This window comes from Plecotus auritus (assembly GCF_963455305.1).
Source record: "Plecotus auritus genome assembly, chromosome: 11".
Taxonomy (NCBI): Eukaryota; Metazoa; Chordata; class Mammalia; order Chiroptera; family Vespertilionidae; genus Plecotus; species Plecotus auritus.
In genome coordinates this window covers 86,684-111,065 of record NC_137777.1, presented here as the reverse complement: position 1 = coordinate 111,065, position 24,382 = coordinate 86,684, and the positions used below count along the sequence as shown (strand labels likewise).

Genomic DNA, 24,382 nt, shown 5'->3' with positions numbered 1-24,382 from the left:
TTTGCGGCTTCGGCGCCTGCCCGGAAGTTAAAGTGCTTTAGGGCCCGCCCCGGAAGATAAGGCCGCTTTCGGGAGCCGAGGATCCTCTTTCCGCCGCGCTAGGCAGAAGGTAAGTAGTGTTTTTGCGCCGACCGCTCCGCTGTTATCCGCTGCCATCCGCCGTTGTCCCCCCCCCTGAGGCCCGCGAAGGACCTAGGCTGGCTCCTGAGATGACTCCCGGGTGCACAGCTGGGGGTGGTGGCACGAAGTGGGCCAGGAACTGGAGGATGGAGCCTGGGAAAAAGGATCACTGAAGCCGGGTGGCGGGAGTGTCTGTGCCTCACCCGGGCGCTGACCGTGAGGTTTCCCCAGACTGCCGCCATGGGCCGCGTGATTCGTGGGCAGAGGAAAGGCGCCGGCTCCGTGTTCCGCGCGCACGTGAAACACCGCAAGGGCGCCGCGCGTCTCCGCGCCGTGGACTTCGCGGAGCGGCACGGCTACATCAAAGGCATCGTGAAGGTGCAGGGCGCAGGCCGGTGCGGGCGCGGGCATGGGGTGCTCCGCTGGGTCCCCCACGCTCACGCCGCCTCTGCCCGCAGGATATCATCCATGACCCAGGCCGCGGTGCGCCCCTGGCCAAGGTGGTCTTCCGGGATCCGTACCGTTTTAAGAAGCGGACGGAGCTTTTCATTGCCGCCGAAGGCATCCACACCGGCCAGTTCGTGTACTGTGGCAAGAAGGGTAAGCGTCATGCTTCGATGGGAGGATGGGGTTGCATAGGGAGGTACACCCCCTAGGTCGGCAGGAAAGGCATCCAGGAAGAAGCCTCACAGGGGGATGATCCCTGCTGGGCCGAACATAACCTGTGCGGTGGCCGGAGAATGGAGGAGGGCTGCGCTGGGGTGTTGTGAGGAGGGAGTGGATTTGCGTTGCTTCTGGCCAGCAGTCGTTAAAAACACTAACCGGCCCGCCGGCGTGTCTCAGATTATCGACCTATGAACCAGGAGGTCACCGTTTGGTTTCTGGTTGGGGCACTTGCCGGGTTGTGGTCTCATCCCTAGTGGGGTGAGGCTGCTGATGGATGATTCTCACTGATGGTTTTCTCCCTTCCTCTGAAATCAATAAAAATGTTTTTTTTGAAAGTGCCATCTCACCATACTGACAGTTCCTGGCTGTTCTCCCTTGCAGCCCAGCTGAACATTGGCAATGTGCTCCCGGTGGGCACCATGCCTGAGGGCACCATCGTGTGTTGCCTGGAGGAGAAGCCTGGTGATCGGGGCAAGTTGGCCCGGGCCTCTGGGAATTATGCCACGGTCATCTCCCACAACCCCGAGACCAAAAAGACGCGAGTGAAGTTGCCCTCGGGCTCCAAGAAGGTCATTTCCTCTGCCAACAGAGCTGTGGTCGGTGAGTGGCAGGCAGCAGTTGAATGTTTTGGGTCGCTTGTGAACCGTTAGCAAGCCGGTAGACCTGGGCCCTGGAACCTGACTTCCTACTCCAATAAAGTGTAGGCTCTGTAAGCTTGAGTACATACGTAGTTTTCGAGTCGTAATATTTGAAAAGTGGGCACGGTATCTGCTTCATTCCGTGGTGGGAGGTGAAGGAGACCAGGTTTAATCTACTGGACTTGTCTGCATTCTCCCATAACCTGGACTTGCTTGGTTCCTGCCCCCCCTGCCTTCACCTGCTAACAACCTTTTCAGAGATGTGTGATTTCCATGAAATTGCCCGGTATGTGCATTAAAAAGGATTTGTACCCAGGTTTGTTCACTGTGCTGCTTGGCAACGTTTTCAAGTCCTGTGGCAAAGCTAGCTGAGATATGGCATGGTGGCTCAGCCATCACGTTGGGGTTCAAAGTTTGAGTGACCTGCCCATGTCAGACATGGTACGGGGAGGGCTTCCCTGGACAACCCTGGGTTGAGATGGGTATTCCAGAGGACATGGTCTGTAAATGTGTGGCTTGGCATCCCGTGGGGCCTGAAGACGCTTGCTGTCAGTCACTGACAGGCCACAAGGGGGCTTCCTTCTGGGTGGTGGTTGCCAAGTGTTACTGCCACTTCGGTGAATTTTGTGATTCTATATGACAGTACAGAGAGAAGGTGATTAGTGCAGGCAGTGGGGTGCTGAGAAGGACCTGGCAGGGGATATTCTGTCTGATGAGAGAATATGATGCACCTTTCTGAATTGCCTAATTATCCTCAACAGGTGTGGTGGCTGGAGGTGGCCGCATTGACAAGCCCATTCTGAAGGCTGGGCGTGCCTACCACAAGTATAAAGCAAAGAGAAATTGCTGGCCACGTGTGCGGGGTGTGGCCATGAACGTAAGTAGCCCTGTAATAGGAGTGGGGAGTGTTCAGGATACAGGGCCTGAGTCTGGTAGGCAGGTCCTTTAGAATCTCCCCTCAGGTGGGGGATTTGGGTGACAATTCATAGGTATAGGCCTCTTGATCCAGCCCCTTCCCCAACCCCTCCCTTAGATAGATTGGGACCACCCCACATTAACACTACCTCCCTTTGTCTGCAGCCTGTAGAGCATCCATTTGGAGGTGGCAACCACCAGCACATCGGCAAACCCTCCACCATCCGCAGAGATGCCCCTGCTGGCCGAAAAGTGGGTCTCATTGCCGCTCGCCGGACTGGGCGTCTACGGGGAACCAAGACTGTACAGGAGAAAGAGAACTAGGGTGGGGGGCTCAATAAAGTTTGTTTTCCTGACACTAAGCTGTTCTGCCTGTGGTTTCAGAGGGAAGTGTTCTGCTGGGAGGACCACCGAGCAGAGGCAGCTCGAGTGTAGGTGGGGGTGCTCAATCCAATCACACCTTCATTCCTGGAATCCCACCAGCATCCAACACATGGACCTGTGTCCTGAGCACTGGGAGGAAGTAGGTGAGGGTGTGGATGTCTGAAGCCACAGAACTCTTCTGTGATGAGAAGATGGAGTTTCTCAGAACAAACGGCTTCCTGTTTGGCCACAGCTAATGACACATTTCCTGACAGTTCTGTCAAAGGTGGCAGAAGCTGCTAAGCAGGCACCAAAGTGAGACCCTAGCAGGGGTGGGCAAACTTTTTTGACTAGAGGGCCACAATGGGTTCTTAAACTGGACCGGAGGGCCGGAACAAAAGCATGGATGGAGTGTTTGTGTGAACTAATATAAATTCGAAGTAAAGGAGCAGAGGGGAGAGCAAGAGAACCCTCCACTGCTCTTTCAGCTCCGCGGGCCGGAGAGAACAGCCGAACGGGCCGGATCCGTCCCGCAGGTCATAGTTTGCCCACGGCTGCGGCCTAACCCATCAGCCATTAGGACCAGGACACTCCCAAGAATCTGCCTCACAGTGGTTCCCTTGTGAGCCAGTGAAAAGGGCTGCAGGGCACTAACTGCAGACAGGTGCACTGGCTGGCACTCCATGATGACCACCTACCTGAACACGGGGCCACTCAGCCATTCCATGGGCTGTGCTGCTGGGGCCCTCCTGGGTGAGAAGGCCTTCCTGTGACTGTCAGGTGGCTCCTTGCTCTCATGATCCAACCCATCTTCAGTGTGGGCTTTGCCCCCAGTTCTCAGCCTTTCCTTCCCTGGCCCAACCTGGCCTTGGCCCTGGGCTAGCAGGCCTAGCATTCTGTGCAGAGAAACACCTGAAGGGAAGAGCTTGAGTCTTGGTTACCTATAGTTAAGTGACCTGCTACAGCATTACTGCTCCTGATAGTTACCAGGGGCCTTGGCCGGCCACGAGACTGGCTATCAAGAAGGAATGCTGCAGAAGCTGGTGCTGGGGGAGGACTTTTGTCTAGGTAGAGTGGACACGGCCCATTTACAGGGGTTGACTTTGACCCGTAAGCATCCTCTTGAACTTCCTGGGTGATACCATCCTGGTGACCCACATGATTCTCTGGCTTTCTCTGTAGAAGAAAGGCCTGGTCTTCTGTTGGTTGTAGCGCCTTTAGCAGCTCCCTAGAGAGTTTCACTGAAAAAGAATTGCTGTAAAATGTTAGTCTTTGAAATTGGTCCACAAAGCCCCACTCTGAACACAGGCTTCCAACTGCACCCCGTGGCAGCATCCTGACTTGTTGCACCACAGTTGCAGTTCCTGGAGGAGTCGAGCCACCGAGATGTGGGAGCCGTTTCCTAGAGTGGCCAGGGCGCAGGGGCGGGGCTTGCATCACTTCCGGCGGGTTTCAATTGGCGGGGCGGGAGGCGGGCGGTGCCTTCTCAGGCCTCTGCTCCTTGGCTGCGGGGAGGTGAGTGTGGGCCCTACTGGGCGGGCCGGGAGGCGGGGGGGGCCCTCCCTGGCGCGAACCTCCACTCGCAACCGCCCGGGGGTCGGCCACACCTCCCGCATTTGACCCCCAAACCCTGACCACCCGCTCCCGGCGTGGCGTCCCCTCTGCGTCCAGGGACCGCGTCGACCTTGCCGACGGTTACCCGCCCCCAGCGAAGCCGGCCCTCCCCTTGCAAAGCTTCCCCCTCCGCCCGGGTCCTTCAGGTGCAGGATCTCCGCCTTTCCTTCTTCCTTTGGCCTCCAGCTCCGGGCATTTAATGCCAACACACCTCCTGTCCACTGCCACTGCCCTCTGTGCGCCTCCACTGGCCCCGTGCGCTCCCATTGCCACGGTCTCCCTACTGTCCCTCGTGGGCCCCCACTGCCGCCGGAGGCAGTCCCCAACCCCGTCTGTGGCACCGCCTCCTCCCCAGTCCGCCTTGCATGCTCCGGCAGCCACATTCCTGTTTCTCTTCTTCTTTGTGTGCTTCATGGTTTTGAGCATATATATGTGTATGTATGTATAATAATTTTAGAGAGAGAAGGGGAGAGGGATGGAGAGAGAAACATCAATGAGCTGCCTCCTTCATGCCCCCTACCTGGGATCCAACCTGCAACTCCTGGTTCATGGGCTGACGTCCAACCACTGAGCCACACCTGCCGAGCGGCTGCTTGTCTTTTAATTTTGTGGTATTTCGTATCGAAGTTTTTTTTTTTTGATGGAGTGAAATTGAACATTTCCGTAATGGCTAGAAGCATTTTTTTGCAAACACTTAGGTCTTCAGCCTGACACATATCTTTGTGTGCCATGGCAGTAGGGAGCTAACTTGGTTTTCCTGTGGAAGCCAATGGTGGCAGCACCCTTTGTTGCACACTACCCAGCTGCTCACATGGCAAATGTGCCGTCAACGTGCACTCTGCAATGTTCTGTCACCTCCCCCCCAGGCTCACACTCACTGTTCCCACAGCCTCAGTGAGTCGTCATGCCTGGAAGGCACACCTCTGACCACCTTACTGGCTTTCTGGCATTGCTGTGGTTAATCTGGGATCATTACTCTTGTGATACTTAGAGTGATTTTCGTGAGATGTCCGGTTGCAGTTTTGATTGCACAGAAGTAATAGATTCATTGGAGGAGAGGTGGCATTTGTGTGGTATTGAGTCCTATTTATGAACATTGTCTTTCTCCATAGGTCTTTTTAATGTCCTTCAATAAAGTTTTATAATTTTGTCCATAAAGTCCTCCCATATATTTTGTTAGTCTTCTTAGGTGCCGCCTAGGAGTGTTTGTGGCTGTTGTGAGTGCAGGTTTCTGGTTTCTGGTTTCTGACTATATCAGAGCGGCACTGACATACTCCCTACTGCTCTCCTATGGGGCAGTCCTGTCGAATTCGTATCGTTCCAGCAGTGGGTTGAACATCTTGGATTTTCTCTATGGATGATCTTATCATTCTCTTAATAATGGGATTTTATTCTCTTCCAGTCCTTATGGCTCATATTTCTTTTTGGTCTTGGGCCACACTGGGAACCACTGCTGTGTGTGTGGTATGTACTTAGTTCCCGTTTCTGTTCTTAAAAGCATTTCTTGCCAAAACTGGTTTGGCTCAGTGGATAGAGCGTCGGCCTGTGGACTGAAAGGTCCCAGGTTCGATTCCAGTCAAGGGCATGTGCCTTGGTTGCGGGCACATCCCCAGTAGGAGGTGTGCAGGAGGCAGCTGATCGATGTTTCTCTCTCATCGATGTTTCTGACTATCCCTCTTCCTTCCTCTCTGTAAAAAATCAATAAAAATATATATATATTTTTAAAAAAACATTTCTTTTCTTTCTCTGTGGCCCCCAGGTCCCCACATTGGCCTTGCCAGATGTTTGTGTATTTTTAGCAATTTCAAAGAACCAATGTTGAGATTATTTACTTATTGACATTGTTTTCTTTTCTTTCATCATCTTTTCCTGAATTGCTTTCTTACACTGTGCCTGATTTCTTGTTAAATGTTTAGATCATGTATTTGAGTCTCTCTTGTGTTCAAATTAGTGCGTTAAGGATGCACATTTTTTTTTTTAGGGAGCCTTTTTTGACATTTCCACCATTATTTTCTGTTTTTCTTGGAGGGGGTACTTTTTTAATCATGTATTTCTAGTATAAAAACAGTATGGTCAGAGAATATTTTGCCAAATAACGCAGCCTTTGTAATTTGTTGACACTGTCTTTGTTGTCTGGCATGTGTGTTGTTTTTTTTTCTTAAATAATAATGTACATCTGGGAAAAATGTGTATTCTTCATGCGTTAGGTAAAATTGTTAATCCACGGGTTTGAGGGAAGTGTGATAAAATCTCTCATTCTCAGGACGGTTACCAGCTCCTCTTTGATGCTTCAGTTAGCTTTGGATTTTTACAGTTTGAGCGTTTGTTGGTAGATACATGTTTGCAATGACAGTTTTTGGTGGTTTTTCCTTTTTAATATGCAGTGTTCATTTTTGTTCCTATTAGTGAATTTTGCTTTCACTTCCATTTGGTTGATATAAACATTGCTCAATCACATGCAGCAATGCTTATTGAGCTCAGTAACACAACACCGAAGGGGGAGCCAGCACAGAGGCGTGCAGACCCCAGCTCGGGGCTAGCTCAGCAGAGGCACAGCTGATGCATCTGGAAGTCAGGGTGGTGCCACTCCAGGAAAGGGCTGCTTTAGCCCTGGCTGCTGTGGCTCCACTGGTTGGAGCATTGTCCTGTACACTGACAGGTCACAGGTTCGATTCCCAATCAGGGCACATACCCAGGTTGTGGGTTCAATCTCTGGTCGGGTTGCATGCGGGAGGCAACCAATCGGTGTTTCTCTCCCCCTCTCCCTTCCTCCTCTTTAAAATCAATGAAAAGCATAGATTCGAGCGATGGTTTTTAAAAAAGAGCTGCTTTGTTTTCATTAGTGTTTGTGTGGTGTGTATGATATTCCTCCTGTGTGTGTTGTTTCACTTTAGGTTATGTAGATGCATCTTATGTGCTTGTGCTTCTCGTAGGTGAGTTTAACCCTTTTCTTTCTCACCATCACTCATCCACGGGACTTGTTTCTACTAGTTTTGTATTTTTTTTTAATTGTTTTTTTTTTTAAATATATTTCTTTATTGATTTCAGAGAGGAAGAGAGAAGGAGAGAGAGACAGAAACATCAATGATGAGAGAGAATCATTGATCGGCTGCCTCCTGCACACCTCCCACTGGGGATGTGCCTGTAACCAAGGTACATGCCCTTGGCCGGAATCGAACCCGGGACCCTTCAGTCCGCAGGCCTACGCTCTATCCACTGAGCCACACCGGTCAGGGCATAGTTTTGTATTTTTACCTCCTATAGTTTGTCTTCACTCTGTGCCTTCTATTTTTTGTGTGTTTTTGCTACTCCATTTTCCTCCTCAACCCTTGGTGTGTTATCTTTATTCTTTCACGTACGGGTGTTGATGTGTGTGGGGCCGGGGCAGGAAGTTTTCTGGGAGGCCAGCTGTGCCGCACGGGGATGAGCTGGGCCCGCAGGAGGGACCAGGCTGGGCCTCCATGTGCTCCTCTCTTCCCTCAGCACCTGAGTGACTGACTCCTGCCTCCCACCCCCGGGAAGACCAGCGTACCACGTAATGGCGGCTTTGCACCTGTCCACCGCGCCCCAGGTGAGCATCCATCCCCCCTTGGAGGTATGAGGTCTCCACCGAGGGCTTCCCTTCCTGCTCTGCCTCAGCAAACACTGTCAGACATCTTTGGTCTAGGTGCTGAGCGAAGGAGGGGTGACCTTGGGACTCCCCCAGTCTCCCTGAATTAGCTGCCGCAGTAGCCAAATGGTCAGTCCACCTGCCTAGGCCGTGCTGGGGGATCAGACCTGCTGTGTGCGCAGCATGCCTCTGCTGGCCTGCCCAGGGCCCCCTCAGGACTGTTCTCCCAGGATCCCCCTCATCTGACCTGCCCCAGGGCCCCGTCTGAGCCTCACCCGGTCCTGCGGGAGTCCCTGTCATTTCAGGCCCCGGTGACCTTCGAGGACGTGGCTGTGCCCCTCTCCCAGGAGGGGTGGGAATGTCTGGGCCCTGCTCAGAAGGGCCTCTACAGGGACGTGATGCTAGAGACCTACAGAGACCTGGTCTCCCGGGGTTAGGCCCCTTGCCAGGCTGCAGCTCAGGGAACAGCCCTGGGCACTGAGGGCTCCACAGTGACTGGGATGGGGGCTAAGAGACAGGTTTGGTCTGTGCCTAGGAGCGGCCTGGGTGTGGCTGGGTTAGCCTCTCCCTCCTCTGAGCTCCTGGGTAGACTCTCCCTGCCCCGGGCCCAAGGCAGGTCACGTTCCAGGGGAGGCTGCGTAGTCCTGTGGGGAGGGACCCTGCGCTGTTGTTCCTGTGCTCAGATTTTAGTCTTCATGACCACCCCAGCCCCTGGCGTGTGAGGACTTCCCATCTCCCCCCACATGTGCTTCCCTGGCCCCTGCAGGCCCCTGGCCGGCCCCTACCCCTGTGTGCTAGGCACCAACCCCAGTCCCTGTCTCCCTCCCAGGAGCTGGACCTGCAGGTCCCAGGCCTGGGATCACCACACAGTTGGAGTGAGGTGATGAGCCATGTGTACTGGTGCGGAGGGGAGAGAGCGGCTGGGACTCGAAGACTCAGGTGGCTGAGGAGCTGGGTCCCTCACAAGTCACTGAGCAGCATTGTAGGGTCCAGTGTGTGCAGCTAATGACAGGAGTTTGGGGGAAGATGTCTATGGGCCAGCACTGCAGCCCTGGGGGCGGCCTCTGCTGAAACCCAGGTCCACTCCATCAGCCTGAGTGTTTCGATGGGATGATTCCTGAGATGAATCTTCTACGTGGGAGAGGAGCAGTGTTGGTCGACAAGAAGAGGGAAGGGCATTTGGGTGAAATGTGAGCCAGGGGTCCTCAAACTTTTTAAACGGGCCAGGTCACTGTCCCTCAGACCGTGGGAGGGCCGGACTATAGTTTAAAAAAACAACTATGAACAAATTCCTATGCGCACTGCGGGCCTGGGACGCGTCGGCTGCTAAGCAGGACAGGCAGCGGCACCCAGCGGGCCGGATCAATGTCCTCCGAGGGTCGCCTGTGTCCCGCGGGCCGTAGTTTGAGGATGCCTGTGTGAGACCCCGGGAGCTCTGCTCCCGAGAGCAAGCAGGGTCAGACAGTGCCAGTCACTTCATCACCGCCAGCTTCTGCCAGTTCCCGACATTAAGGGGAGTGCTGAGGGAAGACACCACCCCCGTCGCAGCTGGCACATGAGCTCCAGCCCTGTCCGGTCCACACCCAGACTCGGTGGCCCCTGTTGTCACTTCAGTGCATGTCCCTGTCTGTGCACAGGAGACTCGGTCACCCAGTCACCGGAAGTGCCCGCAGGGAGGCACTCTCCAGTTTCACTGCCATAGACCGTCCTGCCCTTTTTTTTAAATATATTTTACAGATTTTTTACAGAGAGGAAGGGAAAGGGAGAGAGAGTTAGAAATATTGATGAGAGAGAAACATCGATCAGCTGCCTCCTGTACACTCCCTACTGGGGATGTGCCCACAACTAAGGCACATTCCCTTGACCAGAATCGAACCCGGGACCCTTGAGTCCGCAGGCCGAGGCTCTATCCACTGAGCCACACCGGTTAGGGCTGGTCCTGCCCTTCTTGATGATGTCCTGGAAGGAACACCTGGCTCAAAGGATTTGAATTCTCTTATGTAAGTTTGTATATTTGAATATAAATACTTACAGAAATGGGAGGAACCCTAAATTTATACAGCTCAGTATACATATGTTTAAATATGTTTTTATTGATTTCAGAGAGAGGAAGGAAGGGAGAGGGAGATACAAACATCAATGTTGATAGAGAATCACTGATTAGTTGCATCCTGCACGCCCCCACTGGGGATTGAGCCCACAACCCAGGCATGTGCCATGACCAGGAATCAAACCGTGACATCCTGGTTCATAGGTTGACACTCAACCACTGAGCCATCCTGGCTGGGCAAGAGGTGTCTAATTATTTTAAAGAAAATACTGTTGTGCTTGTCATTGCAGCAAAACACCTTTGCTGCCAAAACCGGTTTGGCTCAGTGGATAGAGCGTCGGCCTGCGGACTGAAGGGTCCCGGGTTCGATTCCGGTCAAGGGCATGTGACTTGGTTGCGGGCACGTCCCCAGTGGGAGGTGTGCAAGAGGCAGCTGATCGATGTTTCTGACTATCTATCCTTCATCCTTCCTCTCTGTAAAAAATCAATAAAATATATTTAAAAAAAAAACACAAAAAAAAACCTTTGCTACTGTCACCATTGCTATTTCCTCAATACTAGAAAATTCACACTGTAAAGAATTCTACATATTTATATATTGTAAATGTTAAAAAATTAACAGCATTCATACTTGTTTTGTGTACCTAATAGAGTGGATGATTGCTTTTTTATTGTGCTAAAGTACAGATAACAAAATTTATCATTTTAACCATGTAAGGTGTACAATTCATTGATATTAAACACATTCACAATGTTGTTTAATCATCACCACTGACTATCTACAGAACTGTTTTATTATCCCAAACAGAAACTCTGTACCCATTAAACAGTAACTTTCCATCCTCCCCTTGCCCATGCAGCTGGCAACCCTCTATTCTGTTTTCCGTTTGGATGAATGTACATATTCTAGGTACACATATAAATGGAATCATATAATATTTGCCCTTTATGTCTGTCTTATATCACTTAGCATTATAAATGTCCTCAAGGTTCATCCGTGTTGTAGTCTGTATCGGAAAGTTATTCTTTTTTATGGCTGAGTAGTATACCATCCTTTGTAGATAACACATTTTGTTTTTACATTTATATTGATAGACAGACACTTGAGTGTTTCTACCTTTGGGCTAGTGTGCATAATGCTGTGAACATTGGTGTACAAGTATCTGTTTGAATTCTTACTTGCAATACATCTGGATATAATCCTAGGAGTGAAATTGATGGATTATATGGTGATTCTATGTTTAACTTTTTGAGTACTAGCCAAACTTTTCCACAGTGGCTGTACCAATTTTGAATCTCTACTAACAATGAAGGTTTCAATTTCTCCACATCTTTGCCAACAGTTGCTATTTTTTTTTTTTTTTGTAATAGCCGTCTTAAAAGGGTTTGAACCGGTACCTCACTGTGGTTTTGGTTTGCATTTTTGTAATGACTTTTTCACGTGCTGATTGACTCATATGTCTATTCAGTTCCTTTGCCCATTTTTGAATTGGGTTATTTTGTTTTTTTGTTGTTGAGTAGTTCTTTATATATTTTGCACAGTAAGTCCTTATCAGATATGATTTGCAAATATTTTCCCTCATTCTGTGACTTGTCTGTCTACTCTCTTTTTTTCTGTGTCTACTTTCTCTTTTTTAAATAATATGCACAGTTTTGTGTTTTTGTTTTTTTTTAACGGAGGCAAAGTTTATTGAGAGAAGCACTCCTGGAAAAGGTGTATCTGGGGTTCCAGGAGCAGGCCAGTGTCTAGCAAGGGTCCTCAAACTACGGCCCGCAGGCCACATGCGGCCCGCCAGGTGCCGCTGCCTGTCCTTCTTAGCAGCCGACGCGTCCCGGGCCCGCAGTGCGCATAGGAATTTGTTCATAGATTTTTTTTTTAAACTATAGTCCGGCCCTCCAACGGTCTGAGGGACAGTGAACTGGCCCCCTGTTTAAAAAGTTTGAGGACCCCTGGAGAGCTTCCTTGCCATGTTCAAGTCTACTAGTCCATGTGTAGAGTCCCACATGGCCATAAGCCACATGGACAGAGGAGATGTGTTCGCCACCACAGGCACGTCAGGAACCCGTTGTGTGCTGGGGGTAGAGAGAGAGGGGGCCCACAGTTCTTTTTTAAAGAATGTTTATATTGATCATTAGGGAGAGAGGGAGACAGAAACATCAATGAGAATCATCGATTGGCTATCTCCTGCACTCACCCTACTGGGGATGGAGCCTGCAACCCAGGCATGTGCCCTAACCAGGAATCGAACCAGTGACCTCTTGGTTCATAGGTCAACACTCAAACACTGAGCCACACCAGCTGGGCTCTGTATACTCTCATGATAATGTCCTTTGATGTACAAAAGTTTTTAACTTAATGAAGTTCAGTTTATCTATTTTTTTCTTTTGTTGCTTGTGCTTTGGGTATCATATCTAAGAAATCATTGCTAAATCCAAGGTTCTGAAGGTTTTCCCCATGTTTTCTTCAGAGTTTTATGTTTTATTTATTTATTTCTTAATCTACACCTAAGGATACTTTTTTTCCCCCATTGATTTTCAGAAAAAAGGGAGAGAGAGAAAGAGAGGAGAGAGAAACATCGATGTGAGAAAGACACATTAATTGGTTGCCTCCTGCACGCACTCCAGACCAGGCTCAGGGATTGAAATTGCAACCCAGGTACATGCCCTCGACTGGGAATCTTTATGTCGGTTAGGTGGAATCGTGCGCGATACTGCTTTGGCCAGATGGTCTTCCTTCAGATTGTTAAGAACTGCTGCTCCGAGCTTCGTACCATCAGTCTGGATGTCCCCTGAGCAAGGGGCACCCCAAGTGACTGTGGCCCCCTTGAAGAGAGCACAGAAACCCTCTGTGGGAGGGTCGGAGAGGCGGGTGGGCAGCACCAGGTGAAGAAGCATATTTAATGATACAGTGTCCCCGGAAGAAGAAAATGCTGGTTGTTTTCATTGTGCAAAACTAGGGAACATGGTGTGACAAGTTTTCTGTTGTGCTTGATTTTGGCTCAAAAAGGCATGTAACGTGAGTTGGTGACACTTTCACGAGGGCCAAGATCAAGCCCATCTAGGGAGGGGGCAGCATGGACGAAGGGCCCCATGGATTCCAGATGTCCCCACTGGGCCGTCTCAGGCCGTTACCCCTGGGCACCTGGTGGGCTGACTCCTTGCAGCTGTTCTGTTGCCTCTCAGGTCACAAGAGGCCTTTGGGAGCAGCAGCGTGTGACAGGGCTGCCTGTGGATTGGTGGTTGTGGACAGCTCTGAGCAGCTGGCAGCGACTCAGCTCAGCTGCTGGGTCAGAGGGTCAGACAGCTGAAGCCCTTGGCCCACGTACTGTCAGCATCCCCAGGTGAGAGGTGACAGCACCCATCCCGATGGGCACGATGAGGCCAGGTGGAGTCATGCTGTGTTCATGCTTGGTGCCATGACCTAGGATTGTGGCTGACCCTGTGCACATCCCTGGACAGAGACCAAGGCAGGACATCAGACCTGAGCCAGAGTGTCACTGGGAGCTGTCCTTGGGGCTGGCCCAGTCCGAGTGTACCGTACTCTAGGCTCTCCTTGAGTCCCCCCTGGAGGTGGCTGTGCAGCCTGTGCCCCACCCCAGTCTGTCCGTTTTCTGCATCCTTCCTTCCTGTAGCTGAGGACTGAGCCTCTCCTAGACCCACTGGGGTTGTGAGATGTTTGGATGCCCACCTCTTAGCAGTGAACGGCTCCCTGGTGGCTGCACCTGTGCAGAGTCCTGTGAGCACACAACACAGTCACACAGAAACTGTCTTCCTGCTGTGATTTCATTTCATTTATGCAATGAGCCTATGACATGGACAATAACCTGGAGACAAGTGACTGAAGTCAGAGCAGCTTGAGGCAGGCCTGGGCTCCCACCCACTCTTAACCCCCGTGCAGAAAGGGCTAACCTGACCCCAGGAGCGGGCTGGCTTTTCCCTGGTGGTGTTTACTTGTACCCTAGGGCCACAGCCAATAGTTTGCTAGCAGTCTGATTTATGGTTGGACCTCTGGCAGCGCTGGAGTCTGAGGTCAGGCATGCAGGCAGTCAGCTATGTTGATGTCACCAAGCCAATGAAAACTCTGGATGCCAAGGATCAAGTGAGCTTCCTTGGGTGGCAACATCCCTTGAACATTGTTACATATCGGTGCCTAGAAGGAAAAGCTGTGACTTCCCAGGGAGAAGACAACAAAATCCCTGCATTTGGTATTTTTCCTGGATTCTGCCCCATGCAATCCCTTGGCTGATTGCTTTTAATGTCTGTTCCCTGTAACACACTGTAGTCAGCTTTCAGGGTGAGTTCTGAGTCAATGTAGCAAATTATTGAAATTGAGGGTGATGTTGGTGACCTCTGAACTTTTGATTGGTATTAGAAGTGAGGGCAAGTCTTGGGGACCCGTGACCTCCACACCATGTCAACTTCATTTCTCAGGTTGAGAACTTTTATGCATGACAACAAGCATTTCCCATTCTCACCCAGGTGGGCCATGGCAGACCCCAGTGCTCCCAGTGCCATACCTGTGACCTCCCTCTGCCCTTGGCCAAATCCATGCATGGGAGAGACCATCCTGGACCGGTGCCACCAGGCCCTCTGCGTGGAGTGGCCTCGCTCCCCCAGCGTGTCCTCCAGGAGTGCCCCTGCCTCTCTCAGGGCCACCTCAGGCTCCAGTCATCTGCTCCAGAGGTGGATCATGCGTTGTGTCCCCACACCTGGTGAGTCTGATTTTATGAGTAACAGCAGCAGCCAGCACCAAAGCCCCCCGTCCCCACGCCTTCACAGCTGTGATACAGAATACATGTTCCTAATTGTTTGGAATTGGCACACGAGCCTCTTTCAGGTCTTCCTGGCAGTGTTTTCCCTTATTTGTAGAAATTCCTTATGCCAAAGTTACTGCTTTTTCTTCACCCACAAATACGTTCTGCTCATTGCTTTTTTATTGGAAGGTATGTCAGGTTATACAGTTACACAGAAACAAATTTCAGGTGGACTAAAATGTTCTCCAATAGAAAATTTGAAAAGAACTGTCAAATTCTTGCTAGCTGTAAGGAGAAATACTATAGATTTAAATACATAAAATGTGCAGACTTCGAAGTAAGTGTTGAATGCTGCCAACAAGTCAGAGCTGGGAAGTAATGGCTGAGAAGGCAGTTACCCGGGTGAGGGGAACCCAGAGCATTTTGGCCTTCGATGCCAGGGCCACTTGGTGACCCAGCAGGTGGTGTGTCACCTCCCACTCTTGGGGCAGAAATGCACAGCCCAGGAGCCTCCCTAGGGGGAGGGCGCTGTGCTCACCCCCAGCTCCATGGACACTGAGCCTGATGCTCACCAAGAGGTCCATGGCATCTGATCAAGAAAAGGCATAATGGGCCCTAGGCAGTTTGGCTCAGTGGATAGAGCATTGGCCTTGGACTAGGGGGTCGTTGCAAGTTCAGTTCCGGTCAGGGGCACATGCCTGGGTTGCGGGCTCGATCCCCAGTGGGGGGGCATGCAGGAGGCAGCTGATCAATGAGGCTCTCTCATCATTGATGTTTCTGTCTGTCTCTCTCCCTCTCTGAAATCAATAAAAATATATGTATATATTTTTAAAAGGCATAATGGTATTCTCTACACTGAACAGCATAACGTAACTGAACGTATTCTCATGCTGCCGTCAACATGTCTCTCTCCTGCCCTAACCCTCCCACCGGATTAGGACCTGTGTCTGAGGAGGGCTCCATGAGGGAGGGCTGGCGCTGCGCTTGGAAGGGCGGGTGGTGACATGTGATCGGCTCCTCAGGAGGGTGTGCACGGGGAACAGGCATTGCTGTGGATTTAAGGACCGATGGCACAGTGCTTCATTTCTCCTGAGAAATGGATAAAATTTTGGAGAAAAAACTGAAAAATTATTAATAAACCAGATTCATTACAGTACATGACAATGGATAATAAACACTCTTGGAACCAGGAAAAAAAACAAAGTCCCTTAAACTTAGGAACAGAAATATTTGATAGGAAAAAGAGCTATTTGAATTTGAGAAGTTTATTTTTAAAACAGGCACCAAAGAAGTCTTTTAAGTCACATCTTTTGGAAACAGCAGCACCCACTAGGTGCAGCAACTATGTCTGGGCTGAGCAGAGCTTCCCACCTCCACTCAAATGGGGCCCCGGCACCCAAAACATCCCATGATTTCTGGGGCACAGCGTCTGTTGGTTATAAAGATGGGTTTTTGAGAAAAACATTCATTTTTGAGATGAAATTTTTAATAAAAAGTCAGGATATCCCTTCTGATCTTGAATGAATTTAAAGCCCCAGATAAAGGTTTTTCCCTAAATTTATAATTTCTCACTAATGTTTACTTTTTTTTCCTCCACACAAAACAGAAGATTCCACACACTTATGATTTCCAACCGTATTACATGATGCTACTTGGTGACACTTTCTAATATCATTTCATCCAAGACACTTAAGTGGTTTAACAGAAAATAGTCCAATATTCTAATTCTAAGTGCAGTAATTAGAACAATCATTGTGACTAGGAAAGGCATTAAGTGTTCTAAGAACCTTTAATTGGGATGTAAACAAGTGTTATTGTGACAGTAATCCTCATGCTTTAATTTCCTTTAGTTTCTCTATTTTATTATTTTTTAAACATATTTTTATTGATTTCAGAGAGGGAGAGGGAGATAGAAATGTCAATAAGAGAAATCATTGATTGGCTACCTCCTGCAGGCCCCCCCCTCCACACTGGGGATCGAGCCCGCAACCCAGGCATGTGCCCTTGACCGGAATCAAACCTGGGACCCTTCAGTCCGCAGGCTGATGCTCTATCCACTGAGCCAAACCAGCTAGGGCTTATTCTCAATTTAAACAAACTGTCTAATGTTAAAGAATTATGACTGTCTTTACCAAAATCCACTACAACTGTGATTACTCTCCAAGACGTTGAAAAAAATAGAATTGTCACCTCTGAAGTTATTCCCCAGGATGATGAGCTCAGTGCTTCTCCCTGGAATTACTCTGTGACCCTCAGTCACCAAAGGGCTTCCTTCCTATGCAGCTGACAGAAGCTTCTCCTGAGCTGGGGGCTTCCCGAGTGTGTGCCCAAGTGTGAGCGACTCGTGGTTGCCGAGGTCACAGCTTCTGGTGCACCTTCTGGTGCTGGATCAGGTGCCCGTGCTGGTTGAAGGCTCGACCGCACTCAGCGCACTCATAGGGCCGCTCGCCCGTGTGGATCCTCTGGTGCTGGATGAGCACAGAGTACTGGCTGAAGGCCTTCCCGCAGCGGCTGCACTCATAGGGCCTCTCGCCCGTGTGCGTCCTCAGGTGCACGATCAGCGTGGCTTTCAGGCTGAACGCCTTGTCGCACTGTGTGCAGCGGAAGGGCCGCTCACCTGTGTGTATCCTCTCGTGCTGGACCAGAGACCTGCGGGCGCTGAAGGCGTGCCCGCACTCGCTGCAAACGTAGGGCTTCTCCCCGGTGTGCACCCGCTGGTGCTGGATCAGGTGGGAGTGCTGCACGAAGGCCTTGCCGCAGGCGTAGCAGCCGTAGGGCTTCTCCTCCGTGTGGATCCGCTCGTGGTTCATCAGAGTGGAGCGGTGGCTGAAGGCCTTGCCACACTCCCCACACTCGTAGGGCTTCTCGCCCGTGTGCACGTTGTGGTGCTGGATGAGGACCGAGCGGTCACTGAAGGCGCGCCCACACTCGCTGCAGGAGTAAGGCTTCTCCCCGGTGTGCACCCGCTGGTGCTGCAGCAGCGTCCTCTTAACGCTGAAGGCCCGGCCACACTCCGCACACTCATGGGGCTTTTCCCCCGTGTGCACCCGCTGGTGGCTGCGCAGCACAGTGCTGTGGTTGAAGGCCTTCCCGCACAGTGGGCACACGTAGGGCCGCTCCCCCGTGTGGATCCGCTGGTGCTGAATGAGGTGTGAGAGCTGAGTGAAGGCCTTGCGGCACTCGAGACACTCATGGGGCTTCTCCCCTGTGTGGATCTTGTGATGCTGAGCGAGGTCTGAGCTCACACGGAACGCCTTTCCGCACTCGTTACACTCATAGGGCTTCTCGCCTGTGTGGATCCTCCTGTGTTTGCTGAGGACTGAGCTCTGGCTGAAGGCCTTTCCACATATCCCACACACGTAGGGCTTCTCCCCAGTGTGGGTCCTCTGATGCTGGAGGAGATGGGAGCTCCGGCCAAAGCATTTCCCACACTCGATGCACTTGTAAGGTCTCTCCCCGCCGCCAGAAGCAGCCGGCTGCTGATTGAGTGGCTTGCTGGGGCTGGAGACCTGAACTTCAGGGGGGCCCACAGGACTTGGACTCAGACAGAAGCTCTGTTCAGGTTTGTAATTTCCTTGATCAATCCACCCTGGGGGAGTTTTGTCCACAATCACGGAGAATTCCTCTGAAATGAATGGCTTCAAACTACTTTGGTTCCTTCCCTTCTTCTCATATTCTGAAACCACACATCCAAAGGGAAAATGTTAACGCAACTGTTAACCCACTCAAATTGCAGCTCAGTGTACCCCTGAAGGTGGCTGCCGAGGGATGGTCAGAGGTGTGGGGCACTCGGCTGTGTGGGCTGAGAGGATGGGACAGCACAGTGTTATCAAACAAGAGAGGTGTCCAGGCTGAAAGGTAAACCTCTAGCCTGAGGTCACTCCTGTGTGAGGTACACATGTGCCATGGCAGCAGGTGACAGCCCAGCACAGCCTGAGCCCTGCTCTCCCTGGAGTCCTCTGTGCACTGGGCTCCCAGAGGCCATTTGGAGCAGAAATAAATGCAGGATCATCTATGACTTCAGGGAGCACTGCACAGACTAATCCCACAGACACAAGACCACAGACTTGTGCTCAAGGAGCTGTGAGTTTTTCATGTATATTGTGCTGGGGAGCAAGGCGGCAGAGACAGGTGTAGGCCAGAGATGGAGCCTCTGGGGCAGCCGTGAGGACAGCAGATAAGTTTTATCTCAATAAAACTGGCGAAAATATCACACCTTTGTTGTTGATGAATAAAGTAAAACTGAGTTTGTCCCTAATTGATTGTGAATTCTAATCAACCTTTTTCCAAGTAGACAATCAAATACCTTTCTTCTTCCCAGTTTTTTTTTAGCTTCAGTCGTGTGTGTGTGTGTGTGTGTGTATCATGTTTTAATGTGTGGGACCCCAGCACAACATTACACAGACATGGGGATGGCGGGTTCCCTTTTCATCATCTCAAACAGTGTACTTCAGCCTCATCACAGGGTCAGGTTAACCTCCCTTCCACACTAGGGTGCTTCGCTCTTTTTTTTTTTTTTAATATATTTTATTGATTTTTTACAGCGATGAAGGAAGAGGAATAGAGAGTTAGAAACATCGATCAGCTGCCTCCTGCACACCCCCCTACTGGGGATGTGCCCACAACGAAGGTACATGCCTTTGACTGGAATCGAACCTGGGGCCCTTCAGTCTGCAGGCCGACGCTCTATCCACTGAGCCACACTGGTTAGGGCTGCTCTTTGCTAAATAAGCCAGGTAACCTTCACGTTCTGACATCCCATAACTACGTGCTGGCAGGCAGAATCACAAGTGTGCACTCATCTGCAGTGGCCTCTCCTGGCTCAGTCCCGCCAACCCAGACTCCTTTCCTGGGAGAGGCCCCAGGTGGAAGCCATCTGCTTACTCCCGGCCACTGGGACATGCTCAGCCCTCAGGGCAGGTGCGCCAGCTCCTCTCACTCACCTGAACTGTCGTTGCCCAGGCCCCGGCTCTCCTTGGCCCCATGCCCGTCCAGGACCCAGGGCTCCTCTCCTCGCTCCAGCTGAGAGATCACATTGGGCTTGGTTCCTGGAAGTCCTGCTCACGAGGAAGGAAGGTCTTTTGTCTAGAGCGTCCCACCCCACCTGAGCAGCCTGCAGGTGGGAGATAGCACCAACCTCCCTCTGGAGCTGAGCACCCTGAGGAAACCCCAAGGCCACCCCCCCCATACGGCCCCGCCCCCGGGAAGCTCACAGACACAGACTGGCCTGCTGAGGGGCCTTACCCAGGGAAACCACGTTCCCATAGGTCTCCATCATCACGTGTCGGTAAAGGCCCCTCTGAGCAGGGCCCAGCTGGTCCCACTCCTCCTGGGAGAGGAGCACAGCCACATCCTCGAAGGTCACCTTCACCTGAAATGACAGGGGCTGCTAAGAAAGAGTGGGTGCGCCCTAGCCAGAGTGGCTAAGTGGATAGAGCATTGGCCTGTGGACTGAAGGGTCCCGGGTTCGATTCTGGTCAAGGGCATGTGCCTGGGTTGTGGGCTCGAACCCCAGTACGGGGTGTGCAGGAGGCAGCCGAACAATGGTTCTCTCTCATCAATGATGTTTCTCTCTCTTCCTTCCTCTCTGAAATCAGTAAAAAATATATTAAAAAAAAAGAGTGGGTACAAGCAACATGGGGTGAGGTAGACCCCAAAATTGGGGGAAAGCCCTATGACACATGGGGGTACCCTGGGAGCCAGTAGGGTGACAGGAAGGGGCCATGGACTTCAGGGGATGTGCTGATGCTCAGGCTGCCACTGGGAGCCCTGGGCGAGGGAGAAAATGCAGCTCCACAGGCCTCAGGGGCAGCTCACCTGGGGTCCTGCTGCTGGTGGCAGGAGACTGGCCGCTGCCATCGCTCGGCCCCTGGAGTCTCTTATGAAGATGGAACTGAAAGAATCCTGTGGGGCTGAGAAAGAGGAGGGAGCACATGAGGAGCCTGGCCTTGTCCTGCAGACCCTGACTTCTGGGGAGCCCTGCCCTCTGTGAGGTCTGACCTGACTCTTCAGGAGTCAAAGAAACACGCCATTCCTGGGAGTGGACCCAGGAAGGTAAAGACCCTGGGAAGCTGGGGACACTTGTGCACCTGAGGACTCTGGGCCATCTGCCCCCACACCAGGCCCAGCCCACAGTCTGCTGACAAGGGCCTATGCAAGACAGAGAGCATGTGCACAGGTGCCCAGTGGTCTTCTGGTCTGGTGTGGGTGCCAGGCCAGGCTGCTCCAGAGACAACCCCCCAAGAGGAGAGGTGGGGAGGGATGGCTCTGCTCAAGGCCCACACTCCTGCGGGGACCCCACCCCAGGCCCTGCATGCTTGGCCTGACCATGACCCTCCACGGCTACTACTGACACCTCAGCTATGCCTGGCTGTGCCTGGCAGCCTTGGTGCCTCGTGGGAGGTTGGCTTCTGATAAAGTGAGTCTGGAGTGACTCAGGAATTTGGTCTAAGGGAGGCCCAGGCGTAGGCAGGTTCTGGACAAGTGAGGCTGAGATATCCATCACACTAAGGTGCTGGGAAAAAGGAGGGACCGGGAGACGTCCTGGCAGGAGTGGGTTCCCATTTTCTGGAGTGCTGACAGGGGTCTGCAACAGGACACAGAAGCCCAGCAGGCAGACCACACCAGGAACAACAGAGACACCCATCTGGAGAATGCACTACAGGCCACCTGGAGGGGGGCGCCATAACCCTGCTTTCTCTTTAAAACAAGAGATGTGCGTGCCTGTTTATCCCGACACCTTTCCAGAAGATACACACTGAACTCACTGCATCCGCCCCTTTATTCACCCAAAATGCCCATTTCCCCCAAACCTGTGTGTATAAGTGCAATGCAACTCTAATGGAATTCCAATGACTCTCTTGCAGGATGAATAAGAACACAGACAAGACCTAAAAAGGGGAGTGCAGAGAAGCAAAGAGCTTGGAACTTAACTTTTATTATTATTATTTTGTTTTGTAAGCTAAGCTTTAGGAACTTAACACCCTTGTTGGAATTCATTATGGTCTTTTTTTTTTTTTTTTAAGAGTTTAAAGCAAAAGTGAGTTTATTAGTGAAGCATTGAGACAGACAGCAGGCTACTCCACAGGCAGAGCAGCCATTTCTGATGGTCTTGATGCCAGCATGCCTGTCCTTCCAAAGTCACGTGACAAGCTGTGACAGACACTGGGCTGGGCGGCTCTCAGAGCTCCCTCCCTCCCCTTCCCCTCTCACCCCCAGGTTTTCCTGCAGGAATGCCTTGCCCCATCATGTCCATGGAGACTGCTTTCAGGGTGCAAACAAACGCCTTCAGAAGAGGCAGCTCTGAGCCGAGTGAGTGACCACAAACAGACATGTGAGCCACTAGACTCCTTACACTAACAATCCATACCAGAAAACATGGGGAAAAGATTCGAGTCACAAATGGCAAGGAAACATGCTGCTGATGCTGCCCACTGCACCCCCAAAGCTGGGCCAGAGCCACATGGGCCTGGATGAAGAGGCGGCTCCGAACCGCAGTGCAGGGCCGTCCAGGATTCAGGGCGCTGTGGGAAGATGTTCAGTGCATTGTGCCAGGACAAAGGGCTCAGTGCTCTGAGGAAAATGAAACCATCTTCACACAAAGCTCAACAAATCTCTCAAGGCAAAGAAACAAAAAAATAGGACAAAACAGATCATCTCCGCCGAAACCGGTTTGGCTCAGTGGATAGAGCGTCGGCCTGCGGACTGAAGGGTCCCGGGTTCGATTCCGGTCAAGGGCATGTACGTTGGTTGCGGGCACATCCCCAGTGGGGGGTGTGCAGGAGGCAGCTGATCGATGTTTCTCTCTCATCAATGTTTCTAGCTCTCTATCCCTCTCCCTTCCTCTCTGTAAAAAATCAATAAAATATATTATAAAAAAAAAAAAAAAACACAAAAGACAAAACAGATCATCTCCTACCTTATACGGAAAGTCTAAGTATCCACTAGGCTAATTCACGAACAGGAGTTAAAATTTTAAATTACATCATAAAATAACTTGAATAAAAACGCAGGTAAGTTTTCATTAATTTTAGTAGGAAGGGCCTTTCTAAATACCCAAAACAGAATGCCTGGGATGCAGATCTGCTCACAAAATAAAAATTTATGCACATCAAAACTGCCACAAAATCCAGAAATGGGCCCAAAGACATGTAAGAATTCAATACACAATAGCAGTGGTTTTCCAAATCAATGAAAATAGTATTATTCAATAAGTAGACTTAGAAATAGCATGATATGGGGGGGGGGCGGTTTGCGGTGGAGAATGAAGTTGTATTCCCAGGTCACCCACACCACAACAAATTCCGGAGGGATCCAACATTTTACAAGGATCAGAGAAAAACAAGAGTGTATTGTAAAAATAATTTTGGATTGGGGAGAGCCCTTAAAACACAAAGCCTTAAATGTAAACATTTGAGTATTAGAAACCTCAGGTTTTCCATCTCAAAGAACCCCAAACCAGAACAGAACGACCCTTTGAGAAGAACGTTTTCAACGTATATGGAAAATATGAACTGGCATATCACAAAGGAAATAGGCCAGAGCACACGGAAGTGTCCACCTCATCTACCTCCAGAACGGAAAGTAAGACACTGACCTGGCGAGAATGCGGAACGTCGGGGAGGAGGCCCCGCCTCGACCTTGTCCACCTCCCCGTCGCCCTGCAGGGGGCCGGGGGTCACAGCCGATCGGCCGAGAAGGCGGTCTGCAGCAGAGAAAACCCAAGCGCCGCGCGTCGGAGCCTCCTTTCAGCTTAAAAACAAAAAAGCGCAGGTAGATCCGGGAAGGACACAAAGCAAACCAGCCAGGGCCACCTCCGCGCGCATGGCAGCTCCTCGCGGAAGGACTTCCACTTTTTATATTTACGACATGTTTGTGTTTTTCGAAAATTATTGCATATTATTGTCTACTACAATATTAAGCAAGTGCTAAACAAGGGGAATATCTGCAAACTGTTAGAAAACGTTGGTCTCATTCATTGGAAAAGGACTCTTACAAAGTAACAGGAAAGAGACGGCGTCGGTAGGAAAACGCAGGGAGGGTGTGAGCTGCGGCGAGAAGCACTTTCGCCCCGGGCCCCTCAGGCGGTTTCCGGGGAGCCCGGCGCCCCCGAGGCCGACCACCCTCCCCGCCGGGACCCGCTGCACCCGTCCAACCCCGGAAGGCCCGCCGTCCGCGGGAGAGGGGGCCGGGGAAGGGCCTGAACGCGCAGGGGAGGGGGAGTGGGTGCCGGGGCGGGGCAAAGGCTGGGGTGGGGCTCGCTGGGGTCCGGGGAAGGGAGCAGGCTCCCGCGCGTCCTCGCAGGAGGGAACCGGCGCGAAGGGAGGGGGCAGTGCGTGTTCGTGGGGAAGCACCGGATTCGTGCGGGGACGGGCCGGCTCCTGCATCAGTGAGGGGAGAAGTCCCGGCTCGCCCGCGCCCACCAGGCCTCACTCACCGTCCCCACCGCAGCCTCACACACCAAGGGGCGGCCGGCCGCTGCGCTCTGGAACAAAGGGGACGCCCCGCCTCGCACGTGCTCCCACCAATCCCTGGGGGCCCCGCCTCCCTAGTCACCGCCCACTCGCCTGGATCACCAATCCTAGAGCGCGACATCCCCCAGGCCTGACGTCGGCCCCGACTCCCCCTCCCGGCGCCTTTCTCCTAAGTGACA

The 24,382-nt window shown here is 51.6% G+C and overlaps 2 protein-coding genes and 1 long non-coding RNA gene across 7 annotated transcripts; 2 read left to right on the top strand and 1 right to left on the bottom strand.

Annotated features, from left to right (window-relative positions):
* The first annotated feature begins 45 nt into the window (after positions 1 to 45).
* RPL8 (ribosomal protein L8) lies at positions 46 to 2,697 on the top strand. Its single transcript, XM_080646680.1, has 6 exons — positions 46 to 109; positions 352 to 498; positions 579 to 720; positions 1,168 to 1,386; positions 2,186 to 2,301; positions 2,505 to 2,697. The coding sequence occupies exons 2-6, from the start codon at positions 361 to 363 to the stop codon at positions 2,661 to 2,663; spliced, it is 774 nt and encodes a 257-aa protein (XP_080502806.1). The 5' UTR covers positions 46 to 109; positions 352 to 360; the 3' UTR covers positions 2,664 to 2,697.
* Positions 2,698 to 7,797: 5,100 nt separating this feature from the next.
* On the top strand, positions 7,798 to 15,934 carry LOC308236462. The gene is made up of 2 exons (XR_013959285.1): positions 7,798 to 7,887; positions 14,456 to 15,934. It is a non-coding gene; the product is annotated as an uncharacterized lncRNA (long non-coding RNA).
* On the bottom strand, positions 14,896 to 24,260 carry LOC308236461 (uncharacterized protein). 5 transcript variants are annotated; one of them, XR_013959284.1, is made up of 7 exons: positions 24,167 to 24,244; positions 23,327 to 23,481; positions 20,548 to 20,642; positions 19,975 to 20,101; positions 19,674 to 19,787; positions 16,809 to 18,406; positions 14,896 to 15,358 (listed from the first exon to the last, which is right to left on the bottom strand). XR_013959284.1 is itself a non-coding variant. In XM_080646154.1 (6 exons), the coding sequence occupies exons 3-6, from the start codon at positions 20,587 to 20,589 to the stop codon at positions 17,088 to 17,090; spliced, it is 1,602 nt and encodes a 533-aa protein (XP_080502280.1). In that variant the 5' UTR covers positions 20,590 to 20,634; positions 23,327 to 23,481; positions 24,167 to 24,260; the 3' UTR covers positions 15,472 to 17,087. The 5 variants fall into 5 exon arrangements, 4 of the variants coding, with proteins under 4 accessions (XP_080502277.1, XP_080502280.1, XP_080502278.1 ...); XM_080646154.1 differs by lacking the exon at positions 14,896 to 15,358 and having other exon boundaries at positions 15,472 to 18,406; positions 20,548 to 20,634; positions 24,167 to 24,260; XM_080646152.1 differs by lacking the exon at positions 14,896 to 15,358 and having other exon boundaries at positions 15,473 to 18,406.
* Between the last annotated feature and the right edge of the window lie 122 nt (positions 24,261 to 24,382).

What these genes read in the sequence shown, in the direction of transcription:
- RPL8 (XM_080646680.1), top strand. Translation starts at nt 361, where the DNA reads ATGGGCCGCGTGATTCGTGGGCAGAGGAAAGGCGCCGGCTCCGTGTTC. An exon ending in ACATCAAAGGCATCGTGAAG is followed by an intron (nt 499 to 578) that starts GTGCAGGGCGCA and finishes CTCTGCCCGCAG; the next exon opens with GATATCATCCATGACCCAGG. An exon ending in CGTGTACTGTGGCAAGAAGG is followed by an intron (nt 721 to 1,167) that starts GTAAGCGTCATG and finishes TCTCCCTTGCAG; the next exon opens with CCCAGCTGAACATTGGCAAT.
- LOC308236461 (XM_080646151.1), bottom strand. An exon ending in TGGGAACGTGGTTTCCCTGG is followed by an intron (nt 19,788 to 19,974) that starts GTAAGGCCCCTC and finishes CCTCGTGAGCAG; the next exon opens with GACTTCCAGGAACCAAGCCC. An exon ending in CCTGGGCAACGACAGTTCAG is followed by an intron (nt 18,407 to 19,673) that starts GTGAGTGAGAGG and finishes GTGTGGTTTCAG; the next exon opens with AATATGAGAAGAAGGGAAGG.